We start from the raw sequence: 14,235 nt of genomic DNA, 5'->3' as shown, positions 1-14,235 counted from the left end.
TTTTTTTTTTTTTTTTTTTTTTTTGGAAGACGGCACGCTTCTGAAACCAACTCGGCACGCTGACTTTCAACCGTCAGAACCGTGCCGTCTTCAGAGGCTCAGTGGTAGCGGAGATACTTCTCTTCGTACGTTTATCTTCCGAAGCGGAGTCTAAACGCACCAAGAAGTTGGAATAGAACCCTTAACCACTCGCTTCGGAACCGGTACCGCTACCACTGCACCACTGAAGATGACACGGTTCTGACACTTCTCTTCGTACGTTTATCTTTCAAAACGGAGCCTAAACGCAACAAGAAGCTGGAATAGAACCAGCAACCTCTCGCTTCAAAGCCAGTACCGCTATACCACTGCACCACTGAAGACGAGACGGTTCTAATACTTCTCTTCGTACGTTTATCTTTATGGAGGAATTTTAACAGTGTTTAAGTGTTTTTTTTTTTTTTTTTTTTTGGAAGACGGCACGCTTCTGAAACCAACTCGGCACGCTGACTTTCAACCGTCAGAACCGTGCTGTCTTCAGAGGCTCAGTGGTAGCGGAGATACTTCTCTTCGTACGTTTATCTTCCGAAGCGGAGTCTAAACGCAACAAGAAGTTGGAATAGAACCCTTAACCACTCGCTTCGGAACCGGTACCGCTACCACTGAGCCACTGAAGATGACACGGTTCTGACACTTCTCTTCGTACGTTTATCTTTATGGAGGAATCTTAACAGTGTTTTAGGAGTTCAAATATGGAGTGATTAATCACATGACAATTAGGACTCAGGTGAATGGCTCAATGTTCTGGAACCATGTGACCATGAAGTAAAGATGGCTGAAACCAGGCCATGCGCTTCCAAAGCAGCATGTGGAGCTTGAGATGAATGTGAATCCTGAGTTAGTGTTTGATAAAGATATCAGGTCTGATTGGTTTTTAACCAAAACTCCTAAGCAGAAAAAACTAGCTCAGTCTAAACAAGTGCTAGTTGACTTAAAACATAAATCTGTTGAACATCCCTAACCCTTCTGAACATCTTCAAACAAGGTAATGCTGTTTGTTTTTGTGAATATATATATATATGAACGATTAGTTGAAGTCAGTGCTGGGTAGTAACTGATTACATGTAATTTAATTACCTAATAAATTGTGCTTTAAAAAAACAATCAGACTATAGCTACTTTTAAAATTGATTCTCAGAGTTTGATTTACAGAAATAACTGGTATTTTCTCAACATTACAGCTCCTGACGAACATAATTAATCTTTTTTTTCAGTAATCCTCTTTCGATGTAATTTATTTGCTTGAAGTTGCCCTGAAATTTTAAGAAGCTCATAAGTCAATAATTTAACATTAGCATGTTCATCTTTCTCTGATGTCGTATAATGCAAGTAAAGAAAGCATTGCATCATTATTAAGTGTTTTAGATGGTTTTAAATTTCTTTAACTTTTTTATTGAACTAACTATTAATTTTTCATGAACTTAGACACTCCCTGAAATTCCTTCACAAACCCTGGTTTGGGAAACCCTAACATCAGGTAATAGGACAAAATTTGGTATGGTATTATCTTCAAATATTCAAATCTAAGTGTTTAGAAGTTAGTGGGATCTCGAAACCATATGCTTCGCGTTAGAAGCTTGTGAACGCAGGCTGGCTCTCCGCCGACTAAAGCAGAGCCGTGGAGAGCCGCTTCGACATGCTTTCATTGTTTTAATTTCATCATTTGAGCTGAAATGACGGGTTGGGGGGGTTTATGTCGTCCAGATTTGCTTCCCCTGGTCTGCATTTTCGGCAGAAATACGTTCTTCTCTCGCACAAAAACTGAATTTCAAACCAAATATGTAAAATTCCACGAAATTCCGCGTTAACACTAGATTCCACGATAATTGGCCAAGTGGACCAGGTCAATGATGTCATGATCTACAGGGCTGTGATGTCGTGCCGTTTGTGTGTGTGAGGCCGGACGCCCCACCGTGAGTCCAGGGAGCCGATGGTCTCCTCAAAGAACAGAAAACACTCCCTTTCCTCGAGACTGAGGAACTGCAGATCATCTTCCTAGAGAGAGAGAAAGTTAAAGCAAACATTGAATGACTGCTAGTTGGCACTATAATATTATATTAAAATCTATAATATTAAAATAAAAAAAGCAAATGTTACATAAATGTATCTTTTTAGGACGATGTTTTTTTTTGTTTTTTTGTTTTTTTTTGCGTTATGGCTTTAATGATAAACACATGTCGTTTTAATTACCGTAATCAAAATGTCAAGTTAAACTCGGTACAAATAAATACTACAGTGAGATACGTAGTTTTCAAATTGACATAATGTATGACTTCATGAATGTCATGTAAATAATAATGATAATCATATTCAAACAGTGGTGGAATGTAACGAAGTACAAATACTTTGTTACTTTACTTAAGTACATTTTTCACGTGTCTTTACTTTACTTAAGTAGAATAAATAGCGCATACTTTTTACTTTTACTTTGTTACATTTTGCAGCAATTATTATACTTTCTACTCCACTAAATTTCTACACCTTCTGTTACATTTTCATTACATTTGCTGATCAGTTTTTCCCCTGCCAAAACGTAATCTGGCCGTCCGTCCGTTGCACCTTTGTCTCCATTTTTGCACTCGGGTCTAAATCCCATGACCCTCTAAATTTGTGGTATGTGACATTTAAACTTGAATCTCCACACTGTATTTTGTCTTTACATTTTAAGGTGTGGTCAACTGGAAAAAAAATTCTCCGGACTACTGTGAGTGTGATGAGTTTCGCCAGAGCTTCAGGGAATGCTTGGAGCTTTTCAAGTCCTATCCACCGGGGTACAGGGGAAGAGGAAGACGAGGGGAACTGCTGGGCTTTTACTCCGAGGATCTTTGTACAGGATTTTGCTCGCAGTACTGTTTTTTTTTTTTTTTTTTTTGCTGCAGGAAATGAATTTCTGTAAAACTCAAAACTTGTAGATGGGAATTGAGAGATGAACTGGTTTTGATGTAGTAATTGGTGCAACTAAAAGTTAAACTTAAAGGTCAAACTTGAAAAATTAGAATATTGTGCAAAAGTTCATGTTCAGTAATTCAAATTAAAAGGTGACTAATATATTTAGTATAAATAACTATATATGCATATGGCATAATTATATATACTTTTCAGAGGGCTTACATTTTTGTAATATTCTGATTTTGTGAGATTTTGAATTTGATGTTCATCAAAATTATAACTTTTGCACGATATTAAAATTTTTCGAGTTTCACCTGTATAGTGTTCTATTGAAAAGCTATGGCAAAAACATAGGTTTCACTAATTGTGCATATGGTAAAGTACCGTGGTTCTTTAAGGTTTGCATAAATTCCGTTCTGCTGATGCATAAGTGCAGTTTGGAGTCTATAATAAAGAAAAAGTGACAAAGTCTTTGTTTTGTTGTGTTCTTAAAGAGCATGTATAGAAAAAACTCCCTAATAAGTTTATTATAGTACAACTTATTATAGTAGTTATTGATTACATGTATGTAAACGCACAAATACTATAATTACCATAGTTAATTTGTGATTACCATGGCTTTTTGGAGCTACTGTATGATCAGTGAAGTTTAACAGCCGTAAATGTAGTTTAAAACAAAAAATGTTCGTAGGATCTTACGGAAACTCGTGGTTACTGGTGACATGTCCGCTATAGTTTTCTCTCTCTCTATCTATACGGCAGTTTCTTTTCCAACAACGGACCGAATAGCTTTTCTCACGTCTTTCTCCGCTGCCATTACTGAACTCAAACTGACGCGCTTCGATCGTTCTCAGCCACTCCCTCTATTCGCTGATTGGTCCTACAAAAATTGATTTCTGGAAACCTAAGGATACACAGCAATCCCAGAAGTACTAAAGGAAAATGAAATTGAGCGGAAGTGTGTAGGAAGGCGCAGCCAGGCTAGGCGTAGCTCGCGTGGTGAGCTGAAACCTGCGTATGTCATGAAGTGCGGAACATCCAATAGGAAAATTCAACTGCAGTAGCCACCGTTCAACCTGAAGAGGGCAGCACTAAGGCGTTTTTACACCACATATTGTAGAAATAAAACACTTTATAAATAAATGTCAAAAAAGTAACTCGAATCAATGACTGGTATTAATAAAGATCCATTCTTACAGATCATTAACTAAAAAAAGTTGGTTTAGTTACTCTTTAGGATCACTTAAAACATTAAAGGCAGGTGTGTTTGATTGAAGTTTGAGATGAACTGTGCAGGAAAGTCGATCGGCAGGAGCAGGGTTGGGCACCCGAATACATGGCTCTGGTACATGATAATAACAATTATGTAGCCTAGGCTACGTTACAATATTATGATCTGAGGACAGTGTTACATATGGTTAAAGGAGCCGTAAGATTGTGGCCAAAACAGGTACTGCAATCACTTTCAAATTACTGTAGAGCGGTGTGTGAAATCATGTTGAAATGAACATGATTTTTTAATACAGTATCTAGTGACATATCGGGGCCATCTTTATGATTTTCTCGCAGCACCTTAGGTAAGCTAGGAATAATGGTATGAAGTATTCTGATATCTGAACCGTTTCTAAATACCTGAATTGGGTGTATGAGGTAAAATCTTCTCCTAACGATATGGCCATCAGGATATTTAACTTGGAGAGGGATGCCATCCTGTGGCTCAACCAGACTTCTCAAATTGAGACGCCTTCTTTCCAAAGCCTGTCAAGAAAGCACAGTAAAATATATCAGTCTATAGCCCTACTAGTTTAACATGGAGGTGGGGTAATGTAATTTTATTTTACCCCAGGATGTCTGTAATAATAATAATGGACAATTTGCAAGGGATAAGAAATCTCAGTAAAACTAGCAGAAGTGCAGGAGTAACTCGATTTACACACCACTGTCACTCCCTTTCATCATGTGTGTATTACATTGCTTTCTAAAATCATGTTGTGCGCAAACAAAAATATAGCGTATATTTGTAGCCTACAAATAAAACAGTTGGGTACAGTCGGATATATTAAGTAAACTCAGATTTTATTATGTTGGTAATAATCTTTTGTTTAACGCTAAAATAAGTGTTGTGCCTGTAAAAAGTGCTTTTGAGCTTCTTTTTGATCTGAATGGTGTGAGTAAAACACTTGAGTTTTGCCATAGACTCACTTGTCCCACCGCCTAGAAGCAACAATGCTTTTTCAAGCACCTCCATACTTGAGAAACCGTGGAAAACTACTTTTAAACAGGAAATAATTAAATATGTACGTACATACTTACAGTTGGTCTATTTGCACAGGATTCGTATTACCTGAGGTTATTTTTTCTGACAATTTTACTGAAGGTAAAAGTCACCCTAATCTTTACTGATATCGTCTAATGATTACTGCGATGCGCATTCGAACCTAAAATCATAGAGAGGCTCTGCTAATTATTACTTTACCCCACCTCTCCATTTTAAACTAGTCCCAGTCGAATAGGGCTTATAATTGGTTAAATTAAACAACAAATGAGTCGCATGCCTCGTTGCGTCTGTTCTCCATATCTGCTTCTCTGCGTTGCCTGGTCCATATGAAAGCAATTGATGCATGTCCAAAAGCATTTGCAATTTGTTGGAAGGAATGAGAAACTGCAACTATGATGTGCACAAATGACAAAATGTTGTGGAGGTTGAACTAACTGTTGTGCAAATGTAAAAAGTGATGTGAGAAATGCACCAAAGCGACTGAGAAAAACTGTAACACCAAAGCAGTTAAAAGCGCATGCATTTACGATTTCTGCCCTGCAGGTGGCGCCAGATCTCGAAAAATAACTTCTTAAAGAAGATAAATGAGTTGCATGGGATTTTTTACTATTATTATTATTATTATTTTAGTTCAAATGGACTTTAAAACCCTTTACGGGTCATCTTTAAGTAAACCCATTATGAAACAATTGAGGCTATTAATTCGTCAAAACAACGATAGCGTGCTTGTTTAGTTGCCTAACTTACTCTCGAGCAGTTATATTTACTAGAAAATGAAACTGAAAGATTGCAAAGGGCGTTTCATTAAGGAATATGGCTTCGAACTATCGAGATGATTCAGGTGAGTTTAATATATAGCCTATTCCGAAAACAAATAAACAAATGAGCATTAAACACACAATATTAGCTGTATATAGGCTTAGAAGACTTTTCAGATATGTTCATCTCAAGTACTGTTATTGCAGTGATATAACGTTATCTTGTCTGCGGTTTCGAGAGACACATTTACGGTTTCGAGAGGCGTCATTCTCATTTAGAAATATTTCACTAAAACTAGACTACTTATGACAAGTTTTATTCTCCTGAACATTTCTCAAGGTGTGTATTTTGGAAAGGCAATGTCTCTTACGAGGCTGTCACAATAGGAAGCAGTGCCCACAACTCTTTTAAAGTTGATAAATCAAAGTTTAAGTCATTTTTGTGTTGTGTCAAGGGTTTATTAACTTTAAATTTGCGGTTTGTGCAACTTGCTACCGCTGTTTGCACACACAACGTTATGAATACATGCTATGCCGGGTTGTTTCAACCCATGTTTTGGTCAAATGGATTTGCCCAACCGGTGGGTTTAATGCGATTTAAAAAATGTAAACTAACGATTGGGTTTGTCTATATTTGACCCAAATATGAGTTGAAACAAAGTGAAACAACCCAGGCTAATATTTATAAAGTAGCCTACCGTCCACCAGTACAGCTCTCATCGTGTGGTATCAGCTTCACCTTTATTTAGCCTAACGTGACTCCTCATAGGTGCATTTTTGTATGTGGGCTTATAAAATGGTATATGCCTCCGTTATTAAGGACAATGTGTATTTATTTATTTTTTTAAATTGTACCATATTTAGATGGACGTTTAGCAAGTGCAGCCATTTTCGAGGAATTAAATCGTAACATAGCCTATAAGTTAATGCTAATGCTAATTTAGTTGTTAAATGTTAAAAGAGAGATGGCCACTGGTAAGTTCACCCGCTATGTGGTACATACATCTTTTACAGCATGTATAAATTACGTGTAATGTAATTCTTATAATTTTATTTTTTAAATATATTAAGCAGCACATCTGTTTTCAACATTGATAATAAATAATGTTTCTGTAGCACCATTTCATATCATTTCTAAAGGATCATGTGACACCAAAGACTGCTGAAAATTCAGCTTTGACATATCAGGAATAAATCACATTTTAAAATGTTATGTAATAGGAAAAAAAACTTTTAATAAATGTTATAATAATATTTCACAATAAGAATGTTTTTAGTGTACTCAATCAAATAAAATATGCAGCATTGATGAGCATAAAGAACAATTAAAAAGTATAGCACAAAAAATCTCTGGTAAAATCTCAATTGCATACATTTTTATCATTATCGTCAAACAGTCTAAAAATGAATTTACAATTATTCAAATTGTTCTCATACCATTAAAGAGCACTCCTTTCTTCCTAGATGAAGGCAGCAGTCAGCAATCTAGTGACAGTTGCTCAGATTTCAGCGACAGTGACACCGATTCCCCGTCCGACACTGAAACAAACACACAAACATCTGACACCGAAGCAGCTGCTCAAACATCTGGCAAGGTACATCTTAGACATTTGGGGGGGGAAAAGATTCGAAAGAATCATCCTTAATGAGTGTGAATGCAGCTTAATAAATTAATAAATGTTAATCAATTCTGATGCTTTGTGTTCAAGAGGAACGTTTGTATGCATTACAACCGTGGCAACTGCCGTTTCGGGGACAAGTGTAGGAAGGAGCACATCTGCAGTTACTTTCTGAAGGGTTCGTGCAAGTATGGTGCCGGGTGTCGTCTCAACCACAACCTCCCGAGTTCATCGCCTGGACACAGAAGACGAGCTAGCAGAGCCCCGACTGAAGGTGTGTGTGGGTGGGGCTGGAAAAGAATACTGAGAAATTCTACTTTTTTATTCAAATATGGGTACTGTATCATCCAATACTCAATTAAAAGTAAAAGAAACTTAAATGAAAAAGCATTTCCACATGTATTATTACTCATATATCCAGTAATTATTACACACACATGTAACTATTTAAGAATTTAAAACAAACACACTGGCTCTGGGACACACTCATTTAAAACGTCAAATTCAGTTAGCAGTTAACTCTTAATATAGACTAATCACCTTAACGTTCTTCTAACATTATATACACTATAATGTAGAATAGAATAGAATAGAATAGAATAAAATAGAATAGAATATACTGATGTGATAGACGATTCATCTGACCAGGTGGATTCAGAACTTCTCGTCTTGTCCAATCAAATGCTATAATATAATATAATATAATATAATATAATATAATATAATATAATATAATATAATATAATATCCTCTGAGATCAAAGTCTACATTTAATTGGCTTAGTTTTATTAATATATTTTTTATAATATTTATTCATTTTGAATTCACTTTTTATGATCAGGTTTAGTTTAGTTGTCATTTTATGTATTTATATGAAAAGTTCAGATGCAAAAGCCTCTAAATGCCATTTGAAATTTTCTTCTTTAATGATGATTTTTATCAAACTTGTATATTTAAGTTCAATGATTTCACTTAAATGGCAATGATAATTACCTATTAATTGTTATTTAAGTGAAATTACTGAACTTAAATATATGCAAGTTTGATAAAAATCATCATTAAAGAAGAAAATTTCAAATGGCATTTAGAGGCTTTTGCATCTGAACTCTTCATATTTAGATTATAATTTATATTTTATATTTATTTTATTTTTTTGCAGTTAATATTTCAAATTTTCTTATTTTTTTTAGGTATTTAATCGTATACATTTTATTTATTATTTTACTTCAGGTTTAATTAAATCAACAATAACAATAAAAAAAGTATCTATATTCTAGTTTAAAGTATCTATGTTCTAGTTAACAATAATAGCACTGGAATGAATTTGATTAATAAGCGATAACTACATTTGCGATATGTTGTATAATTATTTACAGTAATTAAGTACAATCACTCATAGTGTACACGCTTGTGTTTATATTGATGTGTGCATGTTTAACCATCAGTAGTCATTTGATTTTTTTTTTTTTTTTTTTTGTAATCACACACAGAAGCTGATGAAGAATGTGCCGGGCCCTACAGATGGCAGTTGAACTTTGGAAAGGGCTGGATGAACATTAGCCATGATCATATTCTAGAAGCCCAGTATTCCCTCCCCCACACCAAAGCAATCAAGATCTATAACACCGATGCCGGGTATGTGCAAAAAAAATACACATTTATTTGCGTGTACCTAGATTTTTACAAAGATTTATTGAAATAGTCATCCAAAAATGAATATTCTGTTCCTGTACGCTGTAACACGCTAAATTTGAAATTATTATTTATTTACTTGTTGCCAGATTTGCAAGTTTTGGCCACATCCCGTTAATATGTGCTTGAAACTCGATTGTTGCAGCTATAAGTACTGACATGTTGACTCCTTCTCATTCACAATACAGGGCCATTTCGATTGATTTCACTAAAATGAAAGTTCTTAAAAAAAAGAATATTAAAGTGCGACGTATGAGCTCAAAGGATACAAGGTGGTTGTGGTATTACAGAGGTAACCGCTGCTGGTACCAGTATGAAGGGAAGGTGAGTTTTTAAAATAAAGTCTCACTAGTTAACTAAACTGTCCTAGTTTTAACAATGGATATATTTTCATTTCTGTCATATTTTTTTTCTGAACTAACCTTTTTTTAAAAACAAAAGTGTGTTGGAAATGACAATACATTTTGGATTTAAAACACAGACTGCTTTATCTTGCCAAGGCTAAGTGACATATCATTTAATGTATCCTATATATATATATATAAAAAATGATGTGTTTCACTTCCTGTGTTTGCCTAGTTATATCTATAATGTTATTTAGAAATGAAAGTTTGATTTGAATGAGTTTGAATGAGTTGGATTGTTATTTAATGAATATGTTTTGATTGTATGTGTCTATAGGGGAAAACCAGTCCAATCAAGAGCTCAGAACTGGAGACGGCGTATCAAAAAAACCCACATGGTTCAGTTAAGTTGACCTTTGACTCTGCCCAGTATGAGATTAGCTTCAAAGGTTTGTTTCATATTCATCCACACACACACACACACACACACACACACACACACCTTTTCTTTTAAATTCCTTTCAATAAACAGGAAAGGTCACATTCATGACTGTCTTTGTGTTTCCAGAAATGTGTCAGACTAATGTATCCACAGGCCATAAGAGGCAAGTTAGACGCCGCCCTAAATATGAAGCATCACAAAGTGGAGGGTAAATACTGAACAGATTCATGTTTGTCTCTTTGCCTTATCACGTTACAATCGAATTTATTATGGCATATTGAAAAAAAAGTGCTAACCTTGTGATATCAGTTATATAACGCCCGCTTTTCTCCATTCAGTCTCCAAAGTTTTTTCCCATTGTTTTCAAACCGAAAATGTTTTTTTTTCTGTTTTATTCAGAAGTAAAATTAATTGTGTTTAATTTTATTTGCATTATTTTTTTTTAAAGTAATCCACATAACTTACACAACTAACAGAGTAATGTGCTCACAAAACAGATTACAAGAAATAACCTCCCATATCAAGAACATGTTCAATCCTCCAACAAATAAAACTCCAGAGTGGCAGTTTCAAGGGAGAAATAAGTGGTACACCTTCAGAAACACGGTAAAACTTTTTTATTTCTTTGATTGCACGGATCTCAAAAATACTTGATTCTGGACTGGTAATATTTTGTATAATGACTGTTAAATTGTACAGTATATTTGATCTTTTGTGTCACTGTTTTGCGCACCTTTTGCGACTCAAAACGGTTGATGGATTTAGTAAAAACAGCCTCAGAGGGCTTTTGTGTTATTATTTTTTTTAATGAAATGACTTAAATGTTCAGAAAAGTTTTCACTTTGCACTTTTCATGTACAGTCGATAACATTGTAAAAATTATCCCACAGATCGAAATGAAAAACTAAAGCCATAGGCTGAACAAGTAATACACATGCGCATGACGTTACCGTTTCACAAAGTCACGTTTTTGTAGTTTACGCCGAGGCTGTAACGGTATCGGTTTTTAAAACTTTTTAGTTTTCCGTAACGTACCGTACCCAAATAAAACTTGTAAACTGGGACGTTTCTGAGTGCTCCGACTTGTAAGTCCGAATAGGAAGTCATGTGCTGTCATTTACGGTAATTACGGCATGGAGTGAAGGCAGCATTTACCTTGATGTACTAAAATAACTCGAATTAATAATAATAAATACAAATGAAAAAATTAATAAAAATGACAAAACCGAACAATAATTACTAAATCCAATTAAAATGAGTGTATAAAATAAATAAAAATATTACAGAATTTCTGCAGGTCTTAAAACGGTCTTAATTTCCCCCTTACACAAATTAAGGTCTTAAAAAGGTCTTAAATCAGAGCAGAATGTCTTAAATTAATAAAGTAATGCCATGAAATGTTGCAAACATTGCAAAAAATGTATATCTTCCTCATTTTTTTTGTCCTGTTTTCCAATACAAATATCCAAGCATCTTTAAATCAATTTAAATCAATCAATATACATTTACTTGAAAAATTGAACTAACAAATATCTATAAATTTTGTAAGCTACATTGGGCAGATATTTATGGAAGCTTGTTTCCGCCACTGAATAAAAAAATAATAATAATAATTGCGACTTTTTATCACACAATTGCATGTTATAAAGTCAGAATTGCGAGATATAAAGTCTTGTGAATTGTGAAATATAAACTCACAATTGTGAGTTATCAGGCCATTCTAAGGGGAAATTTTTTTTCCCCCTCAGAATAGTTTAAATCTCGCAATTCTGACTTTATATCACGCAATTCTGAGAAATAAAGTCAGAATTGTGAGATGTAAACTCGCAATTGTGAGATAAAAAGTTGCAATTACCTTTTTATTTTTCATTCTATGGCGGAAACAAGCTTCCTGTTCTTGTTTTAATCATAAACTCAAAAGTTAATTTTGGTCAATTTCTCAGTAAACAATACTTTATAATCTGTCATTTTGTATCTCCAGTAAATGTATCTTGAAGGTCTGAATCTTTGAAATTAATCTTTAGATATATGCACTGGAAAACAAGACAAAGATACTGAGTAAGAAGAACATCACTTGTTTTTTCCCATATGATAAAAGATATTTCCATATTCTAGTGGTTGGGAGCAAAATGATTCAAGAAATGGATAGCTGTTGGAAATTGTATTTTCAAACTCATTGTGTTTCTCACTAGACTTTTACATTTCAAGAATATAATAAATTATTGTGTTGCCTTCAATTTATTCCTTTAATTTTTTTTACTTGGTCTTAAAAAGGTCTTTAAAATGCTTAAATTTACCTTCATAAAACCTGCAGAAACCCACTATAATAGGATCTCAATAATATTAAAAAATGTTGAAATACAAATATTATATATAAAACATTACATACAAAAAAACGTTAACTCAAGTTTTTATGACCATGTAATTATATTTAATAGCCGTATAATAAGCAGGAAAGTGCATTCAACCAGTAATTATTGCAATGTAAAACCCTTCAGGGTGATGCAATACCAGTCCTGATCTTCCTGAAGGGTTATGAATGAATGTACAATAGCCCTTAATGAACGACTTTGACAAGCAAAGAGAGATTGACTGATCTTGATATTCTTTTTCAATAGGATGGTTGTTCAGTCTCAAGTGCTGACATTGAGAGGTGTTACCAACAGAGGAAAGCGAACATGGATTTCACTGTCAATCATGTTCCTTACACTCTGGATTTTACAAGTATGTCAGCAAAAGCATTTGGAAACTATGTGAAGCATTTAAATGTCTTCTTTTGTTACTATCGTAAGGCACCACAAGATTACTATCTTCTTGAACATGATTTTTTAAATATGATAAAAGATGCTTTGTCTTTTTTTTTTTTTTTTAATTTAGAGATGAGACAAGTTAACCAGAACACTATGGCCGAACGCAAGATCAGGCGTGCGTAAAAGGCGGCTGAATGTCTTGCAACGGATGTTGGCAAATACTCAAGATCAAACAGCAAATAGTTTGTTATTTAGTAATTATAACTGAAATGATTGTTTGTGATTATGAGTTAGGATGTTTTAACAGGAATCACTTTCTTGTTTGGTAAACTGCCTGTGGGAAATTTGAACTGCTTAATTCAGTCATTTTGAATTATTGTATGTAAATATGAATTATTTGAAATACCAGACAGCAACAAGGTGTCAGCCCAGATCCGGCCCACATCTGGTTCTACTGTATGTGTACCAGATGTGGGCCGACACATGTTGCTGTCCTGGATGCTGCTTGCCACATCAACCAAAAAAACAAGCAAAAGGAAGCATATATATTTTTCTTGTTTAATTTAAAATATATATATATATTTTAAAATTGTATCATGTTTGGTTATTTTATAATTACTAGCCATTCTGCCATAGCAATACAGGCCTGTGCGACTGCCTGACAGCCAATGTTTACATGTTTACAACGTTTTCCAACGTTTCATTTTCTAAGTGCACTTAGTTTGTTTTAGCATTAACGCTCAGACTTGCTGAAAAGGTTAAACTTGGATTCAGGGATGCACAATAAAACTGTGTGAATACAGAGTGAATATTTTTACATTACAAAAGTGAATTACCATTACATGAAATTACAACATAAGGACAATTATTTGTATGAAGCTGTTTTCACAGGGTTAATTGATTACAAACTGAACTGTTTAAATGCAACTGTCATGTCTAGTTTTGGTTTTGTTTCATGTCTTATCTTTGTGGATTAGTTATGTTATCCTGCCTTTTGCTCCCATTTTCCTCTTGTGATCATGTCATTAGCTTCTCATTGGTTCATCCTTGTTCATTACACTCATAATTGAGTCATTAGTTTCTGTATTATTGACCTCATGTTTAGTCTCTTGTCTTGTTCACTGTAAACCTCTGTTAGTGTGTTATGTTGTTTTATGTTATGTCAAGTCAAGTTATCCCCAAAATCAAACCTGACAGCAACAACATGCTAGAGTTTATGGAAGTGTATGGATGCGTTTATAAGGGCTACATTAAAAAAACAATACAAAATATGAAATGATGTGTACTTATTTAACTACAACACACTGAATATGTATAATTTCTACTATTTTAATGACGATCGTCAGCATTTGGTGATCGAAATTACTAGTGGAAATGACGTTTAGAATGAAAAAAAAAAGGTTTTGAAAGAAAATGGCAGAACC

General features: G+C 34.4%; 1 protein-coding gene and 1 long non-coding RNA gene across 4 annotated transcripts; one reads left to right on the top strand and one right to left on the bottom strand.

The window, feature by feature from the left end:
* Window positions 1-407: 407 nt before the first annotated feature.
* LOC120477117 (uncharacterized) lies at window positions 408-7,433 on the bottom strand. The gene is made up of 3 exons (XR_005622334.2): window positions 6,663-7,433; window positions 4,561-4,686; window positions 408-2,034 (listed from the first exon to the last, which is right to left on the bottom strand). It is a non-coding gene; the product is annotated as an uncharacterized LOC120477117 (long non-coding RNA).
* On the top strand, window positions 706-14,087 carry LOC120477112 (protein mono-ADP-ribosyltransferase PARP12). 3 transcript variants are annotated; one of them, XM_089126761.1, is made up of 10 exons: window positions 706-1,024; window positions 7,429-7,559; window positions 7,674-7,857; window positions 9,074-9,218; window positions 9,464-9,599; window positions 9,957-10,068; window positions 10,188-10,269; window positions 10,559-10,667; window positions 12,680-12,785; window positions 12,939-14,087. In XM_089126761.1, exons 3-10 carry the CDS (start codon window positions 7,686-7,688, stop codon window positions 12,992-12,994), a joined length of 918 nt encoding a protein of 305 aa, XP_088982887.1. In that variant the 5' UTR covers window positions 706-1,024; window positions 7,429-7,559; window positions 7,674-7,685; the 3' UTR covers window positions 12,995-14,087. The 3 variants fall into 3 exon arrangements, with proteins under 3 accessions (XP_088982887.1, XP_039524453.2, XP_088982886.1); XM_039668519.2 differs by lacking the exon at window positions 706-1,024 and adding an exon at window positions 5,864-6,047; XM_089126760.1 differs by lacking the exon at window positions 706-1,024 and adding an exon at window positions 6,024-6,047 and having other exon boundaries at window positions 7,410-7,559.
* The last annotated feature ends 148 nt before the right edge of the window (window positions 14,088-14,235 follow it).

The sequence above is a fragment of the Pimephales promelas genome, chromosome 24 (genome assembly GCF_988280905.1).
Source record: "Pimephales promelas chromosome 24, fPimPro1.hap1.1, whole genome shotgun sequence".
NCBI classification, from domain to species: domain Eukaryota; kingdom Metazoa; phylum Chordata; class Actinopteri; order Cypriniformes; family Leuciscidae; genus Pimephales; species Pimephales promelas.
The sequence above is the reverse complement of the archived record's forward strand: the minus strand, read 5'-3'. Positions and strand labels throughout refer to the sequence as shown.